At 35.5% G+C, this 26,649-nt stretch overlaps 1 protein-coding gene across 1 annotated transcript in view; it reads right to left on the bottom strand.

Moving 5' to 3' along the window:
- The window catches only part of LOC149532476 (uncharacterized), a 45,506-nt gene extending 38,978 nt beyond the window's left edge, over positions 1 to 6,528 (bottom strand). Inside the window, exon 1 of the mRNA XM_089807656.1 lies at positions 5,566 to 6,528. Within this exon, the coding sequence (XP_089663782.1) occupies positions 5,566 to 6,132 (567 nt within the window). The 5' untranslated portion in view covers positions 6,133 to 6,528. The remainder of the gene's footprint in view (positions 1 to 5,565) is intronic.
- Between the last annotated feature and the right edge of the window lie 20,121 nt (positions 6,529 to 26,649).

Raw genomic sequence — 26,649 nt, 5'->3', positions numbered from 1 at the left:
TGCACTTGAATGGAGACTCTTCCATAGCCACATACTGAATGGTTTTTGAGTGTCCCAACCCTGCCATTATTCTGCTAATGGTAGCAGCGAATCTTTAGACAACAGTGTGGAGTTTTGTGCAGCTAAGGGTTCCTCACTCCAGAAAATTGCTGCCCATGCAGCTCCTACTATTACAATGAATTCGACCGCTTGGAATGCATGCCCTAAACCCTCAAAAAAAATGCTTTGGTCACTCAGGCAAAAGTAAATTCCAAGGACAAGACAGAAATAATTAAACCTACAGATTGATTCATCCCTAAATCTTGAGTTTGCTGAGGAGATAAAAAATGAATAGTTGAATGTGAGAAGTTTTTAACAACCAATGGACTGAAAAGGCAATTTAATTGCTTTTGGCCAAGAATTCCTGAGCTTCATAGGTAGATAACTGATGCTTAGCAGCCTTTGATGAAAAGTATTCTGGATATCTAAGCTTGTGCTCATGGCTTTTTTATTGTGGTTTTTGATTGTGCGAAGGAATGGGATTGTATTCTTTGTGAGCACCAAAATTGGGGACTGCATATGCTTCTCCTCAAACTTTGGTATGCTGAATTCAATCCTTTCATTACATCAATCAGGGTGAAGCCTGTTTGGGTCTGGATCTCAAACCTACCACTAAATCTTGGTTTATTCCTACTTTGAAGCAATTGGCAATTCCTTGGGCGAACTTTTAGCAGCTGACATAGATACCTCTAATTACACTCGAACAACTTTCACCTACATGCTAGTTGATATGGACATACCAAGAGCTCTCGCTGCTGAAATCACTTCCAAAGTTGCTGATCACTACTGAACACAATCATTGGATTATGAAAGTTGTCCCTTACATTGTGATAGATTTTATGAAACAAGACACACTGCCATGATTGTTTCAGGCCAAGTTGAATGTCAACTGTTTGAGGTCTCGCCTTCCAAACTAACCATGGATGTTTTGCCTGTGCACTCTGCAATGCAGCTTGATCCTTGTCCATATCTTCTCCAGTTTCGCAAGTAACACCCCTGCAGTTGGTAGATGCAATTACAAAGAACACTATGCCTGGTGATATGCTGCAAACTCAAATCAACCCAGGGAATGACAAAGCAATTATAAATGGTAAGCGAGATTAGATTCAAGTTCATTTCAAAAATATGGACGTTCAAGAATTGAAGCCCATGCTCACTTCAGAATTCTGCAGAATCGATAGCAATGACAAAGAAAAGTAAGAATGTAAAAAAAGCATTGATAGAAAATGAGAATATGATATTGTACAAAACTGAGTCAGATAGATTCAACATTAAATCTCCCTATTCTCAGCAAGGTTTTTCTCTCTTTAATTCTGCACCCTGTTCATGAGTCTGATGTAATATATCTTATTTTACTCAATCTTTAGTTTATGGGAGTGGTCCCCAAGAATAAGACCACAATTTATCAAACAAAAAATAAATCCACTATACTAAAAGAGTTAGATCAAACAAGAATAGTAACTACAACAGCACTTCTAAACATAAAACTGATATTGGTGGGAGCATGTGTAATTACTAATTACTTATTTGCATTGTTAACTTCACTCTGAGTCTTTACGTGGTCTGACAAACAATTCAGAAATCCAGCAATAGCATTGAAGCTTGGAAATTAATCAGTTCAAATGACAATATAGAGACTGTACTACTGTTCTCCAAACTGACCCTTCTACAGCTCTTTCTGATTGCCACAATAAAGACCACATGCATCGATTCAATACTTTCCAAAAACACCAATGAAACTACGTATTTACTTTGCCAAATACAAACAATTTCTCTCTGGCTAAAAATCATTGATTGAGATACACAAGAGGTTTTAGATGTTCCCACAAAAACCCCGAAAAGACTTCTTGGCCTTGGCTGATACAAATGCCTTTATACTAACCAGAGGCCACAAAAATTAACTTGTATTGAAATGCTTGATCAGAATACAGAACATAGAAAAATGGCTGAACTACCTACTCTGTCAAACAGTATTAGACAAGAAACACAAAATCAGTCACCAGAAAAAACCATAGCGCGTAAGAGTCTATGACTTCTTACACATGGATACAGATCTTTAACCAAAACCCCAAATTGAAGACTTCGATAAGGCCATATAAACTTCCATTGTATGTATTGCAAGTATGGAAATTATGATATTTCCATGGCTCAAAATGCAAGATTTATGAGCATGCTAGCAAGAGAGACTTCTTGTTCTTGGATAAAAATCCCTGAACCAATGACCAAACTGGGACCTTTAACAAGCAAACATTAGTAGTCCAGTGTTTATATGGATGTAAGTGAGGCTACATTTAGAAGCGATGCTAAATTTGTGTGGATAAAGCCTACCAAAGAATAGCTAGAGAAATTTGACCCTGGGATGTAAGAATTAAATAGAAAGCAACATTTGACATGGTCCCTGTGTGCAGGTAAACTATGCTGCCAAATTCCTCAGGCAGCCCAAAAGTCTGGTCCAGATTAGGGCCGGCCAAAAGTCAGCCAGACCTGTAAATTCCGCCCAAATTCTGTCAGAAGAACCCAGGCAGACTTTTGTCGTTTTTATGGAGAATTTGGAATTCCGCAGCAGGACCTGGTCAGAATTTGGCCAAAAATTGTTTTTTTGGACTTTTTTAATGTTAAGTCTATCAGATTTCCACAATCCATATTGATGTATAGTATTTTCTCTTCTGGGATTGATTGTGTAACAGTTTTTAGCATCAACATTTCGGATCATACAACATGATACATCATTAGGATGCAGGAGAGTAAAGGAATAGGAAATGAAGACTTTTGACCATGTCAAATGTTGCTTTCTATTTAATTATTACATCCCTGGATCAAATTTCTTTAGCTATTCTTTGGTAGGCTTTATCCACACAAATTCGGCATCACTTCTAAATGTAGCCTAGTACATTCATATAAACACTGGACTACTAATGTTTGCTTGTTAAAGGTCCCAGTTTGGTCATTGGGCCAGGAATTTTTATCCAAGAACAAGAAGTCTCTCTTGCTGGCATGCTCATAAATCTTGCATTTTGAGCCATCGATATGTCATCGTATCCATACTTGGAATACATACAGCAGGAAGTTTATATGCCTTGACAAAGTCTTCAGTTTGGTTTTCTCAAAGTATTTTTTGTCCATTTTTATTAATTTGACCCTCCAACCCTAAAATAAACCACTAAAAGGCCAAAAAGGTAAAACATATGTCATTTGTGCATGTGTATGGTGGTGTATTTCACATTTTTCTATAACGTTATGACTAAAACATTAATATATATAGTGGTGTATTTTATGTTGCTTTACTATTTCACAGATCTCTCTGTAGTGACCGTCAAACACCGAATGGTCAAAAAGTGGCCATTTCAAAGTGCCGCTCGGAAATGGACCCCTAGTTCGCCAATGCCTGCTCATTCAAAATTACCAGTACTTGCAGACAAATGTCCCCATAGTGATGCACAAATATCCCAACAGTGGTGCAAAAGTACCCCAGTAGTTGTCCACAAATCTCCAATAGTGGTACACAAATGGGCCAATCATGAATTAAAAAAGCTTTTAAAAAGCTAAAAATGATCAACTACTGGTACATAAAGCAAGTGGTTATTGGTACATGTGAGCTTAATCAAGTGGACAAAAAGTAAGCAATTATTGGGGGTCACTATGGCCAAAACATAGTGGTTATTGGACCCCTTGTTGATTATTGGTACTCTTCCCATGTATTAAACAAACATGTTTTTGTACTCACAAACCCTAACCCACCTCAAAAAAAATTGAATCAATTTTGAACCCAAATCTTCAACCTGAATCCCAACCAAGACCCGTATCTTAGGCAGGTAAAGGTACTTGTATAGTGCAGCATACTTCATTTATGCTAGTACGCATGTATGACAGAATGAATACAGATATGAATGGGATCTAGCATGCAAGACACCTTTTGTTCGTCTCCAAATCCACTTATCCTCAATGATGAGTGCACCAAACCAGATTTTCATTCTTAAGTATAATACAATTTTGGACCAATACCAAAAAGGATATCCGTATATGTTGTCTAAACTAGAAGTTCAATTCTAAAGCATCTTTAACAATAACCCAAGAGCCTTATAATCCCATATTCCGTGCAGTTGCTTAACCCTATTTTCTACTTAAATTTAAGCAGTTAGAGTATTCTCATGGAAAATTACAATTGTTAAAAAAGGATAGTATAGAATATTTTCCTAATTTTGTGAAACAGATATAGTTGAGGAAATGTAAATAAGTTGTGAAGTAAAGGGGGAGGGGAAGCGGGAGCAGGACTTAAAATAAGCAACGACTACTTATTGTAAAACTCCCAAGTATCTTCATAAATTTATTTCCCTACCTCATCATTTGCTACTAAATTTTCTCTCTTTCCTTTATCACCAATTCTTTCCTCCAATTTTATGTGAAAAAATAATTCAAATGATTGTTTAAAAAAAGCACCAATATTAGTAATTGCATAGGGCATGGGATCGCTCCACAAATTACTACTAAAAAACCTATGCGGTGATTGCTAGCAAAAATAACCTGCTGTCCCATGCACCTACTTAAGTGCATTTTCTGCTTAAATAGGCATTTTAAGTGTTCTTATGCAAATTTTAAATCATAGGAAAAGGATAAAATAGAATCTTTCACTACTAATGTGGAGCAGCCAGAGTTTAGAAATTGAATTAAGCATTGAAAAGAACGGGGGCTGGAAATAAGTGCTTATTGAAAAAATAAGGACCCTACAAATTTCTTTCCCTCCACTTTTCCATCCTTTTCTTCCTCCAAATTTTTTATGCAAAAATAAATTTTACTAATTTCAAAAATACAGTTGAAGACAATATAAGCAGCAAAAAAATTTAGTATTTGTGGGATCACTGACTTCATAAATTACTCCTTAAAAAGTTAAGCAACGACTGCTAGCAAAAATAAGCTAAGCAGTTACATGGGACCTAGAACCAAAACTAAGCTAAGCAGCTAGACGAGGACCCAACCTGAGAGACGATATATAGAAATTTCTCTTGAAGTATTTTAATTAGCACACTCTTTGTAAATTTTGGACAGGTTCCGATTCATCTCCAGGACCTAATCCCATCCTTTGAGCTTCCTTACCATTGGGCAACTGGCTCTTCATGACGTAATTTAAATTTTTCACATTTTCTCTAGAAGCGCCGTATCCAATTTTGAGTATCGCAGTCAACACATCTTAACAATGGATCTCACACGGTTGAAAATGTTGGAGGCACTAGTCAAACCAAAGACCTGTTCCTGGCAGGTGATTTGCTCAACCACTGAGCTACTTCCCCATTTTATTATGGAATTTTCCAATCCTCCGAAGTAGATTGCAATTTCCGTCATACCCCACTAAAACAAATAGGTGTTGAGTTCATTCGGCGTTCACTGAATTCATTTTTGGACTTTGATATAGGTTTAACCAATGGGTATTCCAAAGAAAAATCAATCACCGGATTTTTGGCAACCATCTATCGAGCTCTCTGAGAAAACTTTAAAACTCAATATAAATAAGCAAACACAACTTTTCCATACCTGGCAAATGGCTAATGCCGTATGCTTGGCTCTATCAAGCGGTGAAGAATAAACTGAAGCGAAAGTAATCCCTTGAGTCTTGAGAAACACCCCTAGAGCCCTGGCCTGCCTTTTCCCATTAGCAGTCAACGTTGCAGAAGGAGATCTGCCCCCAATCAGCTCTGCCCTCTCATTCATAGTGCTTTCTGCATGCCTTATCAAATACACCTCTGTCGTGACATCGTCCTCCATTGACAGCCACCTGGAATGCTGATGATTCTCCAAGGAAGCTGCAGAGCTGGCGGAGGAAAGTGTAGGAGATGGCATGGCAGCAGCAGAAGTAAGAATGTTATAAGGATCCCACACCCTTACAGAAGGACCCATGTAAGGACTCCCACTGAATGATAGCTGGGGTGACAGTGGGGATGCTGAGGGGTGGCATGGCAGGACCTCTGGCTCCTGCTCTAATACCTTCTTTTTCTCCTCTTCCCCCTTTCTCTTTTCCACCTCTTCCTCCTCCGCTCGAACTGCTGCTTCTTCCTCTTCTTGTCTCCCCTCTTCTTCTTGGGAAGATTGGACCTGCCCCATTATTGGCAAGAATGATGTTTCCAAAGACGCCCCAAATCAGATCTTTTTATGAAACATGATCGCCAAACTTAGAATTGACCAGGTTGGTCACAGTTTTCACAGGAACTGAGATCTCAATCAAATCTATGGTCCTCCATTGGATTTTGTTGCTTCGTGGACATATTGCTGTTACGATCTGGGCAATTTCAATTAAGGACAATATTCTAGCTCGACCCAAGCTTTCTTCTACCATTGTATAGGCTGTAATAGACCATTTTCGTTCTTTTTCCGGATTCCCCACCTCTGCACGATCTACCAAAAATTAATAAACGCAACATCCGGATGTGCGCATAGGGACATCTCAGTTCATCAGCCTGTCAAAAAATTTCCCGACTGGTTTAGACGATTAAAATGCTCATTTTGGGTGGGTCCATTTGTGTTCTATTTACTTTTAGTTATGAGTCATTATGTGCTTAGTCAAGCTTTTGGCTGTATTCAACGTTTGCCACGTGTCACTGAGTGAAAATAATTGTTTGTTTATTACAAGCAGCAAAACAAAGATATATTTTTAGAACAAAAGTGAGTGAGTTGACGACACTATCAGGAGCACACAGGCTCGATATCAAAAATAGTCACATTAATATAATTTACACGAAGTAAAATCAATTGAATATTTTTTGTGGTAGGAGCACAAATTCAATATCAAAAATAGTCATATTAACATAATTTACACAAAGTAAAACCAATTGAATATTTGTGGTTATAGCAACCTTTCCAATCACTATCTACATGTTAGAACATATAGTCCACCAATATAACTCAATATCAAAAATAGTCACATAATTTACACAAAGTAAAACCAACTAAATATTTGTCGTTATGGGAACCTTTCCAATCACTATCTGCATGTTAGAATATATAGTCCACCATATAACTGAGAGGGGGTTGAATCAGTTATCCAATTATTAACACAATTAACAACCTTATTAAATCTTTAATCATATGAACAATATAATCAGAAACCACAACAAGATACTCATGCACAATAACACCAAATATTTTAACTAAAGAAAATCTTGATCAGAGGGGAAACCCCGATGGGGATGGTAGCCACAAGATGATGTACTAATATAAATATTCCTTGTTAGAGGATGGGTCATATTAGGAGTCTATGAAAATATTCAGTACATATCAGTCCCTATTAGAAGACTTTGAATCCCTATTTTGAGATTTTAACTCTGTTAGGAGTTGTAGAAGGCAAATGGACTCACTGTCCAAACAGCTTTAGGGGCAAGACCAATGAACCCACTATCCAAATTATCTATGCATTACTCATTGCAGAATAATAAAATTGTATTATACTTCTTCCTTCCTCTTCCTCTGTCCTGTCAACCAAACTTCAGCTCCTTCTGATCTCGATACTAGATCACAAGCTTCACATCCAATAATCCCTTAGATCACTTACTTGCATTTACCAAATACTTTGCTCTTGTTCCCACTTACTTGATCATTTCGCATTCCGCACACACTTTACAATCAAGAAAAATAATTTCCTTTATACCAAGTCCTCAAAACAATTCCTTGAGTTAGCCTTGAGGCTTTCCCAATTAATTATAATAGGACCATAATAAGATAATTAACTATTTCACAATCACATAGCACTATCAACTCACAGTCTATATAGATTCTCACACGTGTGACTCTAGGACTTGCGCACTCACTAACGTCATCATCAAACTTTCCTTTGCCTCTATGTAACTTCATGTACCTAATTATATCTCTGTAGGAGATACAATCCAATCATCATAAACTACTTATCATGTACTCTTTATCTTCACTGTTCTTTGTAAATCACGTATATCTTCTGTATTTCTTCAACTTATGTTACGCACACTTAACCTCACCATCAAGACATCATCAGGACATAGTGTGGAACATGTCCTTAACCGCATGTCACCTAAACATCAAAACTTTATCTGTATGACCATAATCTATGTCTGCTACTCTATCAATCTTCATAGAGTTACTGTTATGTTGACATCAATGACAAACAAAGTCATGAATTCAACATGTCAATGCTATGACATTCTCTCTAATGCTTAGGATACTCCCCCAAAGGAATACTATCAACATTTATGCTAACAATCTCCCCCTTTGGCATTGATAGCAACATGGATGAAAAACATCTAGGTTCCAAGAATACCAAACAACACTCTACTTCTGTTGTTATTCTCATCTTTTCAAATCCTTTCATCAATCAAATTTGAAATCCTCTGGGAAACTACTCTATTTTGCATCTTCTTAGGATTGGCATCAATTGTTCATATGCTAAACAACTCTCAGCTTCTCCCTCGTACAGCATAACTCTTCATGTTGTATATCTTCCTCATAGAGATATTCCTTCTCCTGACTTACATGAATCTTTCTAAGTCTCCCTAATAAAGTAGAGATGTTTTTTGTTTTTTCATGCACACTTATATTCTCCTCCATTATACTTAGGAGATGTTGTCACACTCCTCTTCCCCGTATTCTAGGAGGTGTTTTTCATGCACTCTCCCCCATTGACATCAATGACAAAGACCTTTATATGCTCCAAGTCTTCAACCATCTCAAGTGTCCAAAGACATTGTTCAAGACCAATTACCAAGAGTCCTTAATGACTATGCTCATCATAGATACTCTCTCATATAGGAAGCATCAAATTCAATCTAGTCAAACAACGATGCTCTGTACCACTGGACTGATGCAATCTTTGTTAGAAATAATAGTCCACCAACATAACTGTGGGGGGGGGGGGGGGGGGGGGGGGGGGGGGGGGGCGCACGGGGGGGGAGGAGTGGTTAACCATGTAACTAAAGTAAACAACAACCATAACAAAATGCACATACACAATTACACCAAATTTGTTAACTAGGGAAACCCTTGATAAGAGGGAAAACCCTTGTGGGAATGATGCCCAAAAAGATATATTAATATATATTCCTTGTTAGAGGATGGACCCTGTTAGGAGTCTATAAACACATTCAGTACATGAAAGTCCTTGTTAGGAGACTTTGAATCCTTATTAAAAGATTCCAACCCTGTTAGAAGTTGTAGAAGGCAAAACAACCCACTATCTAAATAGCTTCTGGGACAAGACCACTAAACTATTCAACTGATCTCTCAATTATTCCTTGTAGAATAGTTGTTTGTACTATGTTTTATCCTCTTTCCTCTGTACTATCAACTAGACCAATCACTATCAGACCTTGTAGACTAGGACACAAACCTCAAATCCAAATATCAAACCTCAGATCTCAAAATAAAACCTCGGCAATGAAGTTTTCTCCAACTTTGCTCTGTTCTGCTTATCTTCACATATCAACCTGATTACTCAACGTTTATGTCTTTTCTCCTTGTTTTTCTGTTCTTTCTTTCTTGTATAGCAAAGTAAAATGCCCTTCCCTTCTACTGAGTCCATAAAACAATTCCCTTGAGTCAACTATTACACCTCAATTAATTATTATAAGACCTTATTAAGAACACATTTTACTTAGCAATAATATCAATTTGTCACCTTGTAACTTGAATAACTTTTTGTACATGTAATATTATGACAAGTGAGCTTAGCCACTTCATCTCCATCATGTCTTCTACACGTCTTTAACCTTTCTTCTCAAAATAACAACTCCACTAAGGGATATAACAAGTTTACCAGAACATGCTTTTGTAAACTCTATCTTTGAACAATCTTCACCAAAACTTGCATAACTTCTTCCAAACTTAATATTTTTGCACTGTTACATATACTAGACACTTAGTAGTATCTCCCATTAACCTCGCTAATGAAAATACTCAACGATTTATCTGTACCAACTTAATCTTTACCATTGTTCTTATGTCAGATACCACAAGAAACTACTATGTTGACATTAATGACAAACATAATCATGAATGTAACATATCATCATGATAATGATCTAACCATGTTTCTACAATACTCCCCCATAGGAATATCATTAGCATTCATGCTTCCAACAATCTCCTCATTTGGCATTGATGGCAACATAGATGAAAAACATCTAGTTTCAAAAATGCCAATTGTTAAAAATTGTAATCCTTTCTTTTCAAATCCTCTTCATTAATCATACTAGCTTTTGTGTTTCCTTAACCTCGTTATTGACATCAATTGTTCACACACTTCTCCAATTTATCAAAATATTTTTATGCTATAATATCTCCCTTATTAACATCAATGACAAAGGTTTCAACAACCATCTATTATTGCATCCTATCAATCTTTGCAATAATTGTCTATGACCTTATCAAGTGTCCAAAGATACTGTTCAAAACAACATCTATCAAGAGTCCAAGATGACTCTATCCATCACAAATACTCCCCCATACAGGAAGCATCACCATTTAGTCCAAACAAACAATAGTGCTCTATACTATTGGATTGATGCACTCTTGCATCATCTACTCTGATGTAGGTAGGGGCATAACCCCTAGCATAGCTCGAAAATACTCAAAAATCTCTTTAGGAAGAGACTTAGTGAAAATATTTGCAATTTTCTCTTTGTTGCTTACATACTCTAATATGATTTCCTTTTCTACAACTTTCTCTCTCAACATGTAATATTTGATAGAAATGTGCTTAGTCTTAGAATGCAACACTAGATTCTTACACATATTCATTGTGCTTGTGTTATTACAATGTATAACAAAAGGTTCATTGAATTCTATCCTTATACCCTTTAGCATCTGCTTCATCCAAATAACTTGATTACAATTGTTTATTATTGCAACATATTATGCCTCTGTTATACTCTGTGAGATACAATCTTGCTTCTTGCTTAATCAAGAAACCAATCTTCCTCCAAGGCAAAATGCTCCACTATTGGTGCTCTTTCTGTCATCCATACTGCCTGCCCAATTAGCATCAATATGAGCATATAAAGTTAAATCATTAGATCTATCATACCATAATTTGAACTTTGATGTTCCCTTCATATATCTAAATATCATCTTAACTACTACATAATGTGTTTCTCTGGGGTCAGCTTGAAATCTTGCAACACTTCCAACTGCATTTGTTATATTTGGCCTTGTTTGAGTCAAATATTGCAGTCCTCCAATCATAGATTTGTACTTCTTCTCCTCAACAGTAGGTGTCTCATCCTTTGTAGATAACTTGTGTCTAGTTATCGTAGGTGTTCCAACTAGTTTACATGTTTCCAAACCAAACCTTTTCAATAGATCTTTCAAATACTTAGTCTAAGAAATAAAGATTCCTTCTTTATCTTACACAATCTGCAATCCTAGGAAGTATTTCATTTCCCCCATCATGCTCGTTTCAAATTCCTTCTTCATTTATTCTACAAACTTGTCACTTGCACTATCATCTCCTCCAAATATGATATCATCAACAAATATTACCAAAATCAACAATCCATCACCTATTTCTTTCAAGTATAGGTTATTGTCTACCATACCTTTGCTAAATCCAAGTTTTGTCAAATGGTTGTCCAACCTTGCATACTAGATTTTGGGTTTTTTTTTTAAGCCATACAATGCTTTCTTTAATATGCATACCATTTCCTTATCATATTTTAAAGGAAAACCTTCAGGCTATTCTATGTATACCTCTTCTTCAAGTTCTCCATTCAAAAATGTTGACTTGACATCCATTTGATACACTTTGAATTTCTTATGTGTTGCATAGGCTAAGAATAACCTTACTGCTTCAATTCTTGCCACATGAGCATAGATTTCTTCATAGTCTACTCCTTGCTATGAATAACCCTTACATACCAATCTTTCTTTGTTCCTTACAACTTCACCTTGTTCATTCATCTTTTTCCTAAATACCCATTTTGTTCCTATCACATTCTTGTCTGTTGGTCTAGGGACCAATTCCCATATCCCATTCTTCACTATCTGATCTAATTCTTCTTTCATATCTTGCATTCAATAGTCATCTTTGCACATCTCATATGCATTCTTTGGTTCTACTTGAGATATCAAACATAGTTCTTCATTGGTTCTACTTCTTGTCATCACACATTTATCTTTGATGTCGATGATCTGCTCTGGTGGATGATTCTTTGTCATATTCTTATCAGAAGTAGGAGTTGTTATCTCAACTCAGCTCTATTCTAAGTTCCAAACTTTGTTCTTTCCTTAGCTCACCTTCATTTTGCAAATCATTATTAGTCTCAAAGAATACTTCATCATTCTTTTTAGTAACAACATTCTCATCATCAGAATTGTAGTCAACCATTCTTTCTTGTATCCTAAATTTCTCATCAACTCTTACACTCGCACTTTCAACAATAGTCTTAGTTCTCAAATTATAACATCTATAAGCTTTTCTTTTCAATGAATAACCAAGAAACATACCTTCATCACCTCTAGCATCAAATTTACCAACATCATCATCTATTTTGATATAACATTTACTGCCAAAAATTCTAAAATACTTAACTATAGGTGAATGACCAAACCATAGTTCATAAGGGGTCTTGTTTGTGTCTTTCCTAACCTACACTCTGTTCATAGTGTAAACTACTATATTTATAGCTTATTTCTAAACTATCTTGGATACATCATTCTCAGCTAACATAGCTCTTGCTACTTCTATTACTAACATGTTTCTTCTCTTTGCAATGCCATTTTGTTCAGGGGTTCTAGGAGTTGAAAGTTGTCTTTTGATTCCATTAGCTTCACAAAAGATGTTAAACTCATTTGAAGTAAACTCTCCTCCTTTATCTAATCTTAAACATTTAATTTTCATACCTAATTCATTCTCAACTCTATTATTGAATATCTTGAACTTGTCAAATGCATCAAATTTTTCTTTAAGAAATGCAACTTACATCATTTTAGAAAAGTCATCAACAATATTCATAAAGTACCTTTTACCATAGAATTCTTTAGTCTTTGTAGGACCACTAAGATCTATGTGTACAATCTCCAACTTTGCTATAGTAGTAAACTTCTTGCTAGGTAAAAAGTTTTGTTGTGCTTTGCCAATACACACTCCTTGCAAATTGTGTTAGTAGGCTTTACAATCTTAGGCAAATCTTTGACTGCAAACATATTACTAGTTTCCACAATGTTGTCAAAGTTAATATGACAAAATCTCTTATTACATAACCAACTGTCATCTACCTTTGCAACCAAACATGTCATTTCAGTAGGATTTAGTTGAAATACATTACCTCTAGATTTGGTTCCTGTTCCAATTACCTTTCCATCTTTGTCTCTGATCATGCATGTCTTCTCTATGAACTGCAACTGATAACTTTTATCCACTAGTTGTCCAACACTCAAAATATTGTGTTTTAAACTATCAAAAAAGTATACATCCTCAATGTTAGTCTTACCATCAAGAGTTATAGATCCAATACCTCTAGCATGGCAAGTTGCATTGTTTCCAACTCTGACAATGCCTCCATCATAACTTTTGAAATCAAAAAACTTGTTCATATCACCAGTCATATGATGTGAACAACCACTGTCAATTATCCAATCAAATTTCTTTTCAACTTGTGATATCAAAGCCATTTTCTTAACACTTTCTTCTTTAATAATCACAAATCCTTTTACATCATCATTGACACTTACTACTTGTTCATCAAATTCATCTTCTTCATTGGCATACAGAAATCTCCATCTCTTCTAGGTTTGAAGTTTCCTTTATACTTTTTCTCTCTTCTAGGACACTTAGATTCATAATAACCAAACTCATTACAAGTACAACATTTAAAGATTTTCTTACCATTTTTTCTCTTCTCACAAGAAGGGCTACTTCTTCTATCTTTTTGTCCTCATTAGATCTACTACTGCTAGCAAAATCTCCTTTAGCACTTGTGCTCCTTCATAGATTAGGTCGAATGTTTAGGGCACTGAAAGTTGTCTATATTCCAAACAATTCTCCATACTGTCTAAGCTCATTCTCAACTACTTCAAGTCTCCCATGTAATGTTTTCTTGGTGAAATCTTTGACATAAGGGATTAACAACTATATCATTTGAGTTGCTCGCTTAAATGGTGGTGTTAAACTCTTCAATATCTTCCAGATCACTTCATCATCTTCCTTGGTTCCTCCTTTAGATTTGATACCTACAACAATTTCTAATATTCTACCTACATATGTTCTTATAGATTCATCTTCCATCATTTTAGTATCTTGAAGTGCACAAATCTAGTTTTGTAGCCTCATTTTCTTAGAATGTGCATCACCTTCAAAGCTATTTTCCAAAGGTTTCCAAATCTTATGAGAAGTATCAAGTGTTTTTACCTAGTTGTAATCTTCTTTAGGAAGTGTAGACAGTAGTTCTTCTCTAGCTCTCATGTTGCACATGAAAATTTCTCTTTGTTCCTTAGTACAAGTTTCTAGGTCATCTTTAGCAATAATTATCTTTTCTTATTTTTTCAAGATCCAATATCTTGGACCTATACACAATAGATGTGTCTTCATCTTTTTCTTCCAGCTATTATAATTTGTTCCATCAAAATTTGAACTATCCTTTCTGAATATGTTAGCCATGGATCTCCCAAAGTTGTTAAACTTTATCTTCAAAGACCTATCACTTTGATACCAATTGTTAGAAATAATAATCCACCAAGATAATTGAGCGGGGGGGGTGGTGGGGGAGGGAGGGTTTATCTGACTAATACATTTATCAACCTTAATTAATCTTAACCATGTAACCAAAGTAAACAACAACCATAACAAGATGCACATACACAATTACACTATATTTGTTAACCAAGGAAACCCTTGATTGGAGGGAAAACCTAGATGGGAATGATACCCACAAAGGTATATTGATATATATTCCTTGTTAGAGGATGAACCCTATTAGGAGACTATAAACACATTCAGTACATAAGAGTCCCTGTTAGGAGACTTTGAATCTTTGTTAGAAGATTCCAACAATTGTTGGAAATGAGAATGGAGTAACTGAGAGGGGAGGGGTGAATCAGTTACTACAAAAACTTTTCCCACAAGTCCCTTAAGATGTCAAAGGAAATACTCATTGCTGATACTCATATAATCAAACTGAAAACACAAGAAACAAGAGACAAGAGACACCAGATTTAACGTGGAAACCCAATATGGGAAAAACCACCAATGTAACTAGTTATTGTTTTTCACTCTTCTGAAGTGAGCTCTATTAGGAGCCAACCTTGTTAAAGGTTACAAAACACACTGTTAGGTGCGACCTTGTTAGAGGATTTAATCACCCTGCTAGGAGTGGCCTTGCTAGAGGTCTTTAGATCAATTCAACTGAATTGCCACCTTGTTAGAGGATTTTACAAAAGGCTGTTAAACCCACTCTGTTAAGAGATTTGAAAACACTGTTACAATTGTTAGAAAGTAACAATGAGTGATCTGAAATAAATACAACTTATCTTTGCTGATACAGATCTCTGTTCTGTTCCTCTGGATCCTCTCTGATCAAATGCAACTCTGCATCTCTGATCCTTCAAAAATTTGCTCTGACCTTCCTTATAATTCGCATATTAGATATTCAATCATATCTGCTAGCTTTTTCACATTCATACTTCCATACTTGAATTCGCAACTTGATCCTTCATATATACCTTTCAGATTATCAAGTCGGCTCAAATACAAGTTATAATTATAAATAATTGTGCTATGAGTCGGCTTCATACATTACATAAAGTAATTAACTTTAATTACTTAACCTTCAAGAAATCCTTCGCTGACCGACTTAACTCGGTAAATACTGCACAGAAAATAATTCCTGTGTTAACCGACTGAGCTCGGTTAATACAGAGAATTTTGTGAAATCCTTCAGTCGCCGAGTGAACTCGGTAAACACCGATTTCTCCGACTTTCCTTTGACGACCGAGTGATCTCGGTTAACACTGTTTGCTACTTTTCTTCGATGACCGAGTGAGCTCGGTTAACACTGTCTGCTACTTTTCTTCGATGACCGAGTGAGCTCGGTTAACACTGTCTGCTACTTTTCTTCGATGACCGAGTGAGCTCGGTTAACACTGTCTGATGACTGATATGACATTTGTGTAACATCAAAGACAATCATGCAATTATCAATTGTATCCAACAATCTCCCTCTTTGGCATTGATGGCAACACAACATGTCATACCAGAATGAAATTTGAAAACAAGTCCTTATCAACACAATGTGTCATCAAAAAAATTCTCCCTCTAAGATGATAGACTCTCCCTCTTTCAGTAATCTCCCTCTGTGAAGGAATTACATAAGAACTTTCTTTTTCACACAAATTTCAGAAAGATATGACAGTAAAGTAAATCTCTCCCTCTTTGACAACAAATGCCAAAGACAATAGAACTTAAATGAATTGTAATGTACCTTTAGTACTGATTCATATGCAAAGCTTCCAGATTTGACTGCATCAACAGATAGATTTTCATTTTGGTATGCGTTGATGCATCACTAAAACTTGTTTTTAGTGAATTTCGGATAGGGGTGTAACCCCTAACTTACCTCTGAGATACAAGAATGCATCTTTAGGTAGTGGCTTTGTGAATATGTCAGCAATTTGTTCCTTTGAATTGACATATTCCAATCTGATCTCCTTGTCTTGTACCAATTCTCTGACAAAATGATATTTGATTGCAATATGCTTGGTCTTAGAATGCATCACTGGATTCTTTGATATATTGATTGCACTAGTATTGTCACAGAACATAACAACTGGTTCTTTGATTTCCATCCTCATTCCTTGCAATAACTGCTTAAGCCAAACAATATTTGAACAATTTACTGCTGCAGCAACATACTCTGCCTCTGTTGTAGATTGGGATGTACAATTCTGCTTTTTGCTTGTCCAAGAAACCAATCTCTTTCCAAGAAAGAATGCTCCTCCACTTGTGCTTTTCCTGTCATCAAGGTTTCCTGCCCAATCAGCATCAGTAAATACTTTCAAATCCAAATTACCTCCAAATTTATACCATAGCCCATAATCTTCAGTTCCTTTCAAATATCTCATTATTCTTTTGATTGCCATTATATGAGTTTCTCTTGGTTTTGCTGAAAATCTTGCTACAATACCAACTGCAAGGGCAATATCTGACCTAGTATGTACTACATACTGCAACTTTCCAATCATAGATCTATACAGTGTTTGATCCACTTCTTTGGATTCATCTTCCTTGGTAAGTTTCAATCCAGTACACATAGGGGTTCCAACTGGTTTACAATCCTCCATACCAAATTTTTTTAATATCTCCTTGATGTATTTTGACTGTGTGATGAAGATGCCATTCTTACTTTGTTGGATTTGAAGACCTACAAAGAATTTAATCTCACCAAACATAGACATCTCAAACTCCTTGTTCATTTGTTCTGAAAATTCTTTGCATAGATCATCATTGCCTGTGAAAACAGTGTCATCTACAAATATTTCTGCCAAAACAATCTTATTATCTGGACCTTCTTTTATATACAAGCTACTGTTATCATTAGTCCTTTGAAAACCAATCTGAATAAGATAGTTATGCAATCTTTCATACCATGCTCTAGGAGCTTGTTTTAGACCATACAGCACCTTGTGTAATTTGCAGACCATGTTCTTCTTATCTGGATCAACAAAACCTTCAGGTTGTTCAATGTAAACTTCTTCATCCAGTATTCCATTGAGAAATGCTGACTTGACATCCATCTGATAAACTTTGAATCCTTTGTGAGCAGCATATGCAAGTAAGGTTCTTATACCTTCCAATCTTGCAACAGGAGCAAAGGTTTCTCCATAGTCTATACCTTCTTCTTGAGCATATCCTTTGCATACTAGTTTAGCTTTGTTTCTTGATACCTTGCCATCTTCATTTAGTTTATTTCTGAATACCCATTTTGTTCCAATCACATTCTTATCTTTGGGTCTAGATACAAGAGTCCATGTTTTGTTTTTCTCTATCTGTTCTATTTCTTCATTCATAGCCTCAATCCAACTATCATTTGCCAATGCATCTTTGATATTTTTGGGTTCAAAATCAGCAAGTAAACAAGTGCCTTTTAACTTACTTCTTGTCTGAGTTCCTTCAGATTTGTCTCCAATGATCTGATCTGGAGCATGATGCCTTTTGACATATTTAGCTAACACAGGTTCTTTACTTCTTGAATGAGTTTCATTGTTGTCCCTTTGTACTTCAGATTCTTGATGTTCTGGCTCGGTAGATTCAGACTCGGTAGATACTTGCTTGGTAGAGTCTGAAAGTGACTCGGATTCTTTTAGCTCGGTAAAAACTTCCTGTGTCTCGGTTTGAACTTCCTGCAACTCGGTCATTGATGACTCGAGAGTTGAGGATTCCTGATTAACTGGAGTACTTGGTATAGTATCAGGTTCAATGTAAATAAATCTTCTGTAGTCTTCAGGAACCTTCTTGCTTTCTTCTTCTGATTTCTCTGCAAACTCATCAACTTTCACATGTGCACTTTCTATGACCTTGTGAGTAGATAGATTTAAACATCTATATGCTTTGCTTTTACAAGAGTAACCTAGAAATATTCCTTCATCTCCTTTTACATCAAATTTACCTTTTCTAGATTCTTTCAGAATATAACATTTGCTTCCAAATACTTTCAGATAACTTACATTGGGTTTGTAGCCATACCATAATTCATAGGGAGTTTTGAATGAGTCCTTTTTCAGTTGTACTCGGTTCAAGGTATGAACTGCAGTGCTGATAGCTTCCTTCCAGTATTTGATAGCAATGTTCTTTTCAATCATTAGGGTCCTTGCACAATCCATAATGGATCTATTTCTTCTTTCAGCTATCCCATTTTGTTCTGGAGTTCCTGGTGCTGAAACTTGTCTTTTAATTCCTCTTTCAATGCAGAAGTTATTGAACTCATGTGAAATGAATTCACCACCTCTGTCTGACCTTAAGCATTTCAATCTTTTCCCTGTTTCTTTTTCTACTCTTGCCAAGTACCATTTGAATTTCTCAAAAGCTTCTGATTTATTCCTTAGGTACATAACAGTCATCATTCTTGAGTAATCATCAACAAAAAGAATGAAGAACTTTTCTCCAATATAACTTTCAATTCCAATGGGTCCACATAAATCAGTATGCACAATTTCTAATATATCTTCAGACTGATAGCTTTTACTTTTAAAACTAGTCTTTCCCATTTTTCCAATCTGACAATTCTTGCATAAACCGACCTCAGGTTTCTTTATATTAGGAATGCCTCTTACCTTTTTGAATTTGCTTATCTTCACCAGATTATCAAAATTGACATGACACAACCTCTTATGCCATAACCAACTTTCTTCAATTTGAGCAATAAAACATGAGCATTCACCAAGTTCTAGGTAGAACAAGTTACCTTTAGTTTGTGTGCCAGATCCTATCAGCTTTCCTTGCTCATTCAACAGTCTTGCCTTTCCATGCATGAATTCCACCTTAAATCCAGTATTGAGTAACTGTGCCACACTTAGCAAGTTATGTTTAAGACCTTCAACCCAATAGACATTGTTGCATATAAGTTCTTTGGTTAGAGAGATTCTTCCTCTTCCTTTTATGAAACGAGGTTCATTATTACCAAACCTTACACTGCCACCATCATAATCTTCAAACTGATCAAACTTAGTTTTATCACCAGTCATATGATGAGAGCAACCACTGTCTATAATCCATGTATCATTCATACTTATATGAGAGATAAGAGCCATTTTATCTTCCTCATCACTATCAGAATCATCTTTCACAGCAATATAAACAATTTCATCTTCACTATTATCAGAATCCTTAGAATTTTCAGCCATGAAACATGATTTCTTACCTTTGTTCTTGAATGATTTGTAATCTTTCTTTCTATTCCATTTATGACCCTTCTTTTCATCATTGTTCTGCTTGTTTGGGTACCTAGCTACAATATGACCAATTTCTTCACATGAAAAACAGATTAGAGGAACTTTACCTTTATATTTTCCTCTGCCTCTGGAGTATTTCTTTGCCAGTAGAGCTTCAATTACTTTAAGATCACTGTCTGAACTTTGGTCTGATTCATCATCACTTTCTGACTCTGATTTCTTTTTGCCTCTATCTTTGAGTGAAAGTTTGGCCTCAAATGCTGATTCAGTGTTTTTGGAAGCTGGAACATAGTTGTCAAAATTGTCTAGTTCAAATGCGGTTGGTCTTCCAACTATAGCCTCCAAATTGATATTATGATTTGCTTCACACCTTCTTTCTTGAATTGCAGAAACTCTGATTGCATAGATGGGAAGCAAGGTTCTGAGAACTTTGCTTATAACCGTCTCTTCTTTGATATCACCTCCAGATGCCCTGATTGCACTGACACATGCTTTGATTCTATCAACATATTTTGCAATGTTTTCATCCTCTCTCATTCTCATTTGGTCAAATTGTCCTCTTAGACTTTCTGCTTTTGCTCTTTTCACATTGTCATCTCCTCCATAGATTTCTTTCAGCTTGTTCCACATGTCAAAAGCGGTTTGGCAATCCTTGATATCATCAAATTCTTCATAGCTTAGTGCAGATGCAATGTCTATCATCATATTGTTATGAGTCTTCTTTTCAGCAATATCATTGACAGATAATGTGCCGGAAGGTTCTTTGTATTTTTTATCAAGATATTTCAGTCCTGTATCACCAATAGTAGCCAAATGAAGTTTCATCAATCCTTGCCATGCAGAGAAGTTATTTTTGTTGAGTCTTGGTATTTCTCTCTTGTAAGACATCTTGATCTTTGGCTTAGATCCTTGAAATCTTTTCCTGCAAGCACCAATAAGCTCTGATACCAATTGTTGGAAATGAGAATGGAGTAACTGAGAGGGGAGGGGTGAATTAGTTACTACAAAATTTTTTCCCACAAGTCCCTTAAGATGTCAAAGGAAATACTCATTGCTGATACTCATATAATCAAACTGAAAACACAAGAAACAAGAGACAAGAGACACCAGATTTAACGTGGAAACCCAATATGGGAAAAACCACCAATGTAACTAGTTACTATTTTTCACTCTTCTGAAGTGAGCCCTGTTAGGAGCCAACCTTGTTAAAGGTTACAAAACACACTGTTAGGTGCGACCTTATTAGAGGATTTAATCACCTTGCTAGGAGTGGCCTTGCTAGAGGTCTTTAGATCAATTCAACTGAATTGCCACCTTGTTAGAGGATTTTACAAAAGGTTGTTAAACCCACTCTGTTAAGAGATTTGAAAACACTGTTACAATTGTTAGAAAGTAACAATGAGTGATCTGAAATAAATACAACTTATCGTTGCTAATACAGATCTTTGTTCTGTTCCTCTGGATCCTCTCTGATCAAATGCAACTCTGCATCTCTGATCCTTCAAAAATTTGCTCTGACCTTCCTTATAATTCGCATATTAGATATTCAATCATATCTGCTAGCTTTTTCACATTCATACTTCCATACTTGAATTCGCAACTTGATCCTTCATATATACCTTTCAGATTATCAAGTCGGCTCAAATACAAGTTATAATTATAAATAATTGTGCTATGAGTCGGCTTCATACATTACATAAAGTAATTAACTTTAATTACTTAACCTTCGAGAAATCCTTCGCTGACCGACTTAACTCGGTAAATACTGCACAGAAAATAATTCCTGTGTTAACCGACTGAGCTCGGTTAATACAGAGAATTTCGTGAAATCCTTCAGTCGCCGAGTGAACTCGGTAAACACCGATTTCTCCGACTTTCCTTTGATGACCAAGTGATCTCGGTTAACACTGTCTGCTACTTTTCTTCGATGACCGAGTGAGCTCGGTTAACACTGTCTGCTACTTTTCTTCGATGACCGAGTGAGCTCGGTTGACACTGTCTGCTATTTTTCTTCGATGACCGAGTGAGCTCGGTTAACACTGTCTGCTACTTTTCTTTGATGACCGAGTGAGCTCGGTTAACACTGTCTGATGACTGATATGACATTTGTGTAACATCAAAGACAATCATGCAATTATCAATTGTATCCAACAGAGACTATAAACACATTCAGTACATGAGAGTCCCTGTTAGGAGACTTTGAATCTTTGTTAGAAGATTCCAACCCTATTAGGAGTTGTAGAAGGCAAAATGACCCACTGTCCAGATAGATTTGACTGATCTTGCAACTATTCCTTGCAAAATTATTGTTTGTACCATGCTTTATCCTCTTTCCTCTATCCTATCAACCAGGCCAATCACGAATAGACCTTGTAGACTAGGTCACAAACCTCAAACCCAAATATCAAACCTCATATCTCAAATTAAAACCCCAGCAATGAAGTTTTCTCCAACTTCGCTCTGTTATGCTTGTCTTCGCATATCAACCTGATTACTCAACCTTAATGTCTTTGCTCCTTTTTTATGTCTTCTTTCTTTCTTGTACAACAAAGGAAAATGTCTTTCCTTTATAACAAGTCCATAAAACAATTCCCTTGAGTCGGCTATTACATCTTCTCAATTAATTATTATAAGACCTTATTAAGAACATATTTTACTTATCGATAACATCAATATGTCACTTTATAACTTGAATAATTTTTTGTCTGTGTAATATTATGAGGAGTGTGCTTAGGCACGTCATATCCAAGATGTCTTCTACACACCTTTAACCTTGCTTCTCAAATTAACAACTCTACTAAGGGATATAACAAGTTTACCAGCACATGCTTTTGTAAACTATATATCTGAACAATCTTCACCAAAACTTGCATAACTTCTTCTAGACTTAATATTTTTGTACTCAAGGTTAGCTGCATATACTAGACACTTGGTAGTATCTCCCATTAACTTTTCTAGTGAAAATACTCAATGATCTGTCTATAACAACTTAATCTTTACTATTATTCTTTTGTCAAATATCACAGAAAATTGCTATGTTGACATCAATGACAAACATAGTCATGAATGTAATATATCATCATGATAATGAACTAATCATATTTCTACAATACTCCCCCATAGGAATATCATCATCATTCATGCTTCCAACAATCTCTGCATCATCTACTCTAAAGTAGGCAAGGGCATAACCCCAAGCATACCTCTCAAGTACTCAAATGTGTCTTTAGGCAAGGTCCTTGTAAAGATATCTGCAATCTAACCTTTAATATTGACATACTTTAATATGATCTCTTTCTCTACAACCTTCTCTCTCAAAACATGATACTCAATAGATATATGCTTAGTCTTAGAATGAAATGCAAGATTCTTAAACATACTTATTGTACTTGCATTATAACAGTATATGATAACAGGTTCTGAAAATTCTATCCCAATATCTTTCAACATCTGCTTCATTCACATGACCTGATTATAATTATTTATTGTTGCTACACACTCTACCTCAGTTGTGCTTTGTGAAATGCAATCTTGTTTCTTTCTTAGCCAATAAACCAATCTTCCTCCAAGAAAGAATGCTCCACCACTAGTGCTTTTTCTGTCATCCATATTACCTACCCAATCCACATCAGTATAAGCACATAGAGTGAAATCACTTGATTTTTCATACCATATCCCACAATCATAGATTACCTTCAAATATCTAAATATCATCTTTTAGTATTCCTTAGGATTAGCTTCAAATCTAGCTACAATCCAACTGCTTTTGCTATATCTAGTCTAGTGTGAGTTAGATATTGTAGACCTCTAATTGTAGATCTATACTTTTTCTACTCAATAGGAGGTGTTTCATCTTTGTTAGATAACTTGTGACTAGTTATCATTGGTGTACCAATAGGCTTACAAGTTTCTAAGCCAAATCTTTTCAACAAGTCTTTCAAATACTTAGCTTGTGAAATGAAAATATCATCATTGTTTTGCACAATCTGCAAACCTAAAAATAACTTCATTTCTCCTATCATACTTATTTCAAACTCATTCTTCATTTTTTTTAGCAAACTTATCACTTGCTTCATCATTGCCTCCAAAAATTATGTCATCAACAAAGATCACTATTATCAACAAACCATTCTCAATTTATTTCAAATGCAAGTTACCATTTGTCATACCTTTAGCAAATCCAAGCTTTGTCAAATACGTGTCCAACCTTGAATACCAAGTTTTAGGTGCTTGCTTTAAACCTCATAGAGCTTTCTTCAATCTACATACCATATCTTTTTCTTCTATGAGGGGGAAATATTTCGGCTACTCAATGTATACCTCGTCTTCAAGTTCTCCATTCAGGAAGACTGATTTGACATCGATTTGGTATACTTTGAATTTCTTATTTGTTGCATAAGCCAAGAACATTTTAATTGCTTCTATTCTGGCTACAACCCATATGTCATCTCATAATCTATTATTTCTTGCTATGAATATCCTTTGCATACTAGTCTAGCCTTGTTTCTTACAACTTCACCTTGTTCATTCATCGTGTTTCGAAATAGCCATTTGGTTCCTATAACATTATTGTCTTTAGGCCTAGGAACTAATCCCCATGTGTCATTTTTCACAATTTGATCTAATTCTTTCTTCATTGCTTGAATCTAATGATTATCTTTGTAGGCCTCATCTGCACTCTTAGGTTCAACTTGAGAGATCTTTGCTTGTTTCTTGTCATCACACATTTATCTTTGCCCCAATTATCTTCTCTACAGGGTGATTATTTATCAGGTTCATGTTAGAGGTAGAAGTTGCTAACTCAACGCTTATCTCTTCTCCTAGTTCAGATCACATCATTCTACATGATATTGTTAGTCTCAAAGAAAACTTCTACATTCTATCTAACAATTCTAGTATTTTCTTCTACTTCACCAAAATTATAATCCATCATCTTTTCCTTAATTCCAAACTTTTCATCAACTTGTACATTTGCACATTCAACTATTGGTTTGGTTCTGTGATTAAAACATTTGTAAGCTTTACTTTTCAATGAATAACCAAGAAACATACCTTCATCACTTCTTGGATCAAGCTTATCAACATCATAATCTCTCTTTATGTGACACTTGCTTCCAAATGTTTTGAAATACTTTACTGAAGGTGTATGACCAAACCATAATTCACAAGGAGTCTTATTCATACCTTTTCTGATTTGTACTATGTTCATGGTGTATGTTGTTGTATTGATTGCTTCTCTCCAAAATTTCTTGGATACATCATTTTCAAACATGATTGCTCTTCTTGCCTCTGATACTGATATGTTTCTTCTTTCTACTATTCCATTCTGCTCAGGGGTCTTAGGTGAAGATATTTGTATCTTAATTCCATTCTCTTCACAAAACATATTAAACTCTCTAGAGGTAAACTCTCCTCCTCTATCTAATCTCAAACATTTAATCTTAACACCTGACATCTCAAATACTTCAGATTTCTCTTTAATAAATGCTACCCACATCATTCTAGTAAAATCACCAACAAAAATCATAAAATACCTTTCTCCATAAAATCCTCTTGTCCTAATAGGTTCACTTAAATTAGTATGAACAATCTCCAATTTTTCTATAGTAGTGAACTTCTTTTTGGGAAATGATACATTCTTTTGCTTAGCCATGATACATTCTTTGCAAACAACATTAGTAGGATTCATTAGCTTAGGAAAATCTCTAACTACAAATGTGCTACTAACCTTCACAATGTAATCAAACTGTATATGACAAAACCTCCAATGCCATAACCAACTATTATCCACTTTTGCAACCAAACATGTCATCTAAGTAGGATTCAATTGAAATACATTACCTTTGGATCTTGTACCTATTCTAATCAACCTACCATCTTTATCCTTGATAATACAAGTATTTTCTATGAATTGCAGCTGGTAACCTTTATCCACCAAGTGCCCAACACTCAACAAGTTATGCTTTAAATCATCAACAAAGTAAACACCATCAATGTTAGTCTTTCCATCAAGAGTAATAGATCATATCCCTATGATGTGATAGAATGCATTGTTTCCAACTCTAAGAATACCTACATTATGATTATTGAATTTAACAAACTTGTTCATTTCACCAGTCATGTGATGTGAACATCCACTATCTATTATCAAATCTGATTTCTTTTCAACTTAGGAAACTAGAAAATTTTCTTCTCTAATTTCTATGTCAAGAGTATCTTCTTTAATGACTACAAATCCTAGCTCATCAACACTTTCACTTCGAACTTGTTAAGCACCAAAATTTGCACCCTGTACTGAACTAAAAAAAAGTTCAATAATTTTGGCATAACATGAGAATCACTTCTTGGTGAGACATGTAGTGAAGTGAAACCTCTAGTTTCAAGGCTGGCTCCTATTGAATATTTAGTAAAATTTCCATGAACCTAATCTAAACTTTTGGGAAACAGGGAAGAAATTACTGAAAATAAACCTAAAAACCTACAATTTAAACTAAGACATGGGTGATACACCAAAAGTGATATGAAAGTTTGGGTACAAATGAAAAAGAAGGATTATTCAGTTATCTAAGTACAAACAAAACACTTCTTTTCTGTAAAGATTTGCGTAAGCAATTTGTAATAACGTTTGAAAAATAAATTTGCAAAAGGAGGAATACATATGCCTCTCTCTTATCAATTTCACCTTGAAGAACATAGATTACAACCTACAAATAGACTTAC

Source organism: Cupressus sempervirens, chromosome 10 (genome assembly GCF_028749045.1).
Source record: "Cupressus sempervirens isolate cs-2001-9-10 chromosome 10, ASM2874904v1, whole genome shotgun sequence".
In the NCBI taxonomy this organism is placed as follows: domain Eukaryota; kingdom Viridiplantae; phylum Streptophyta; class Pinopsida; order Cupressales; family Cupressaceae; genus Cupressus; species Cupressus sempervirens.
The sequence above is the reverse complement of the archived record's forward strand: the minus strand, read 5'-3'. Positions and strand labels throughout refer to the sequence as shown.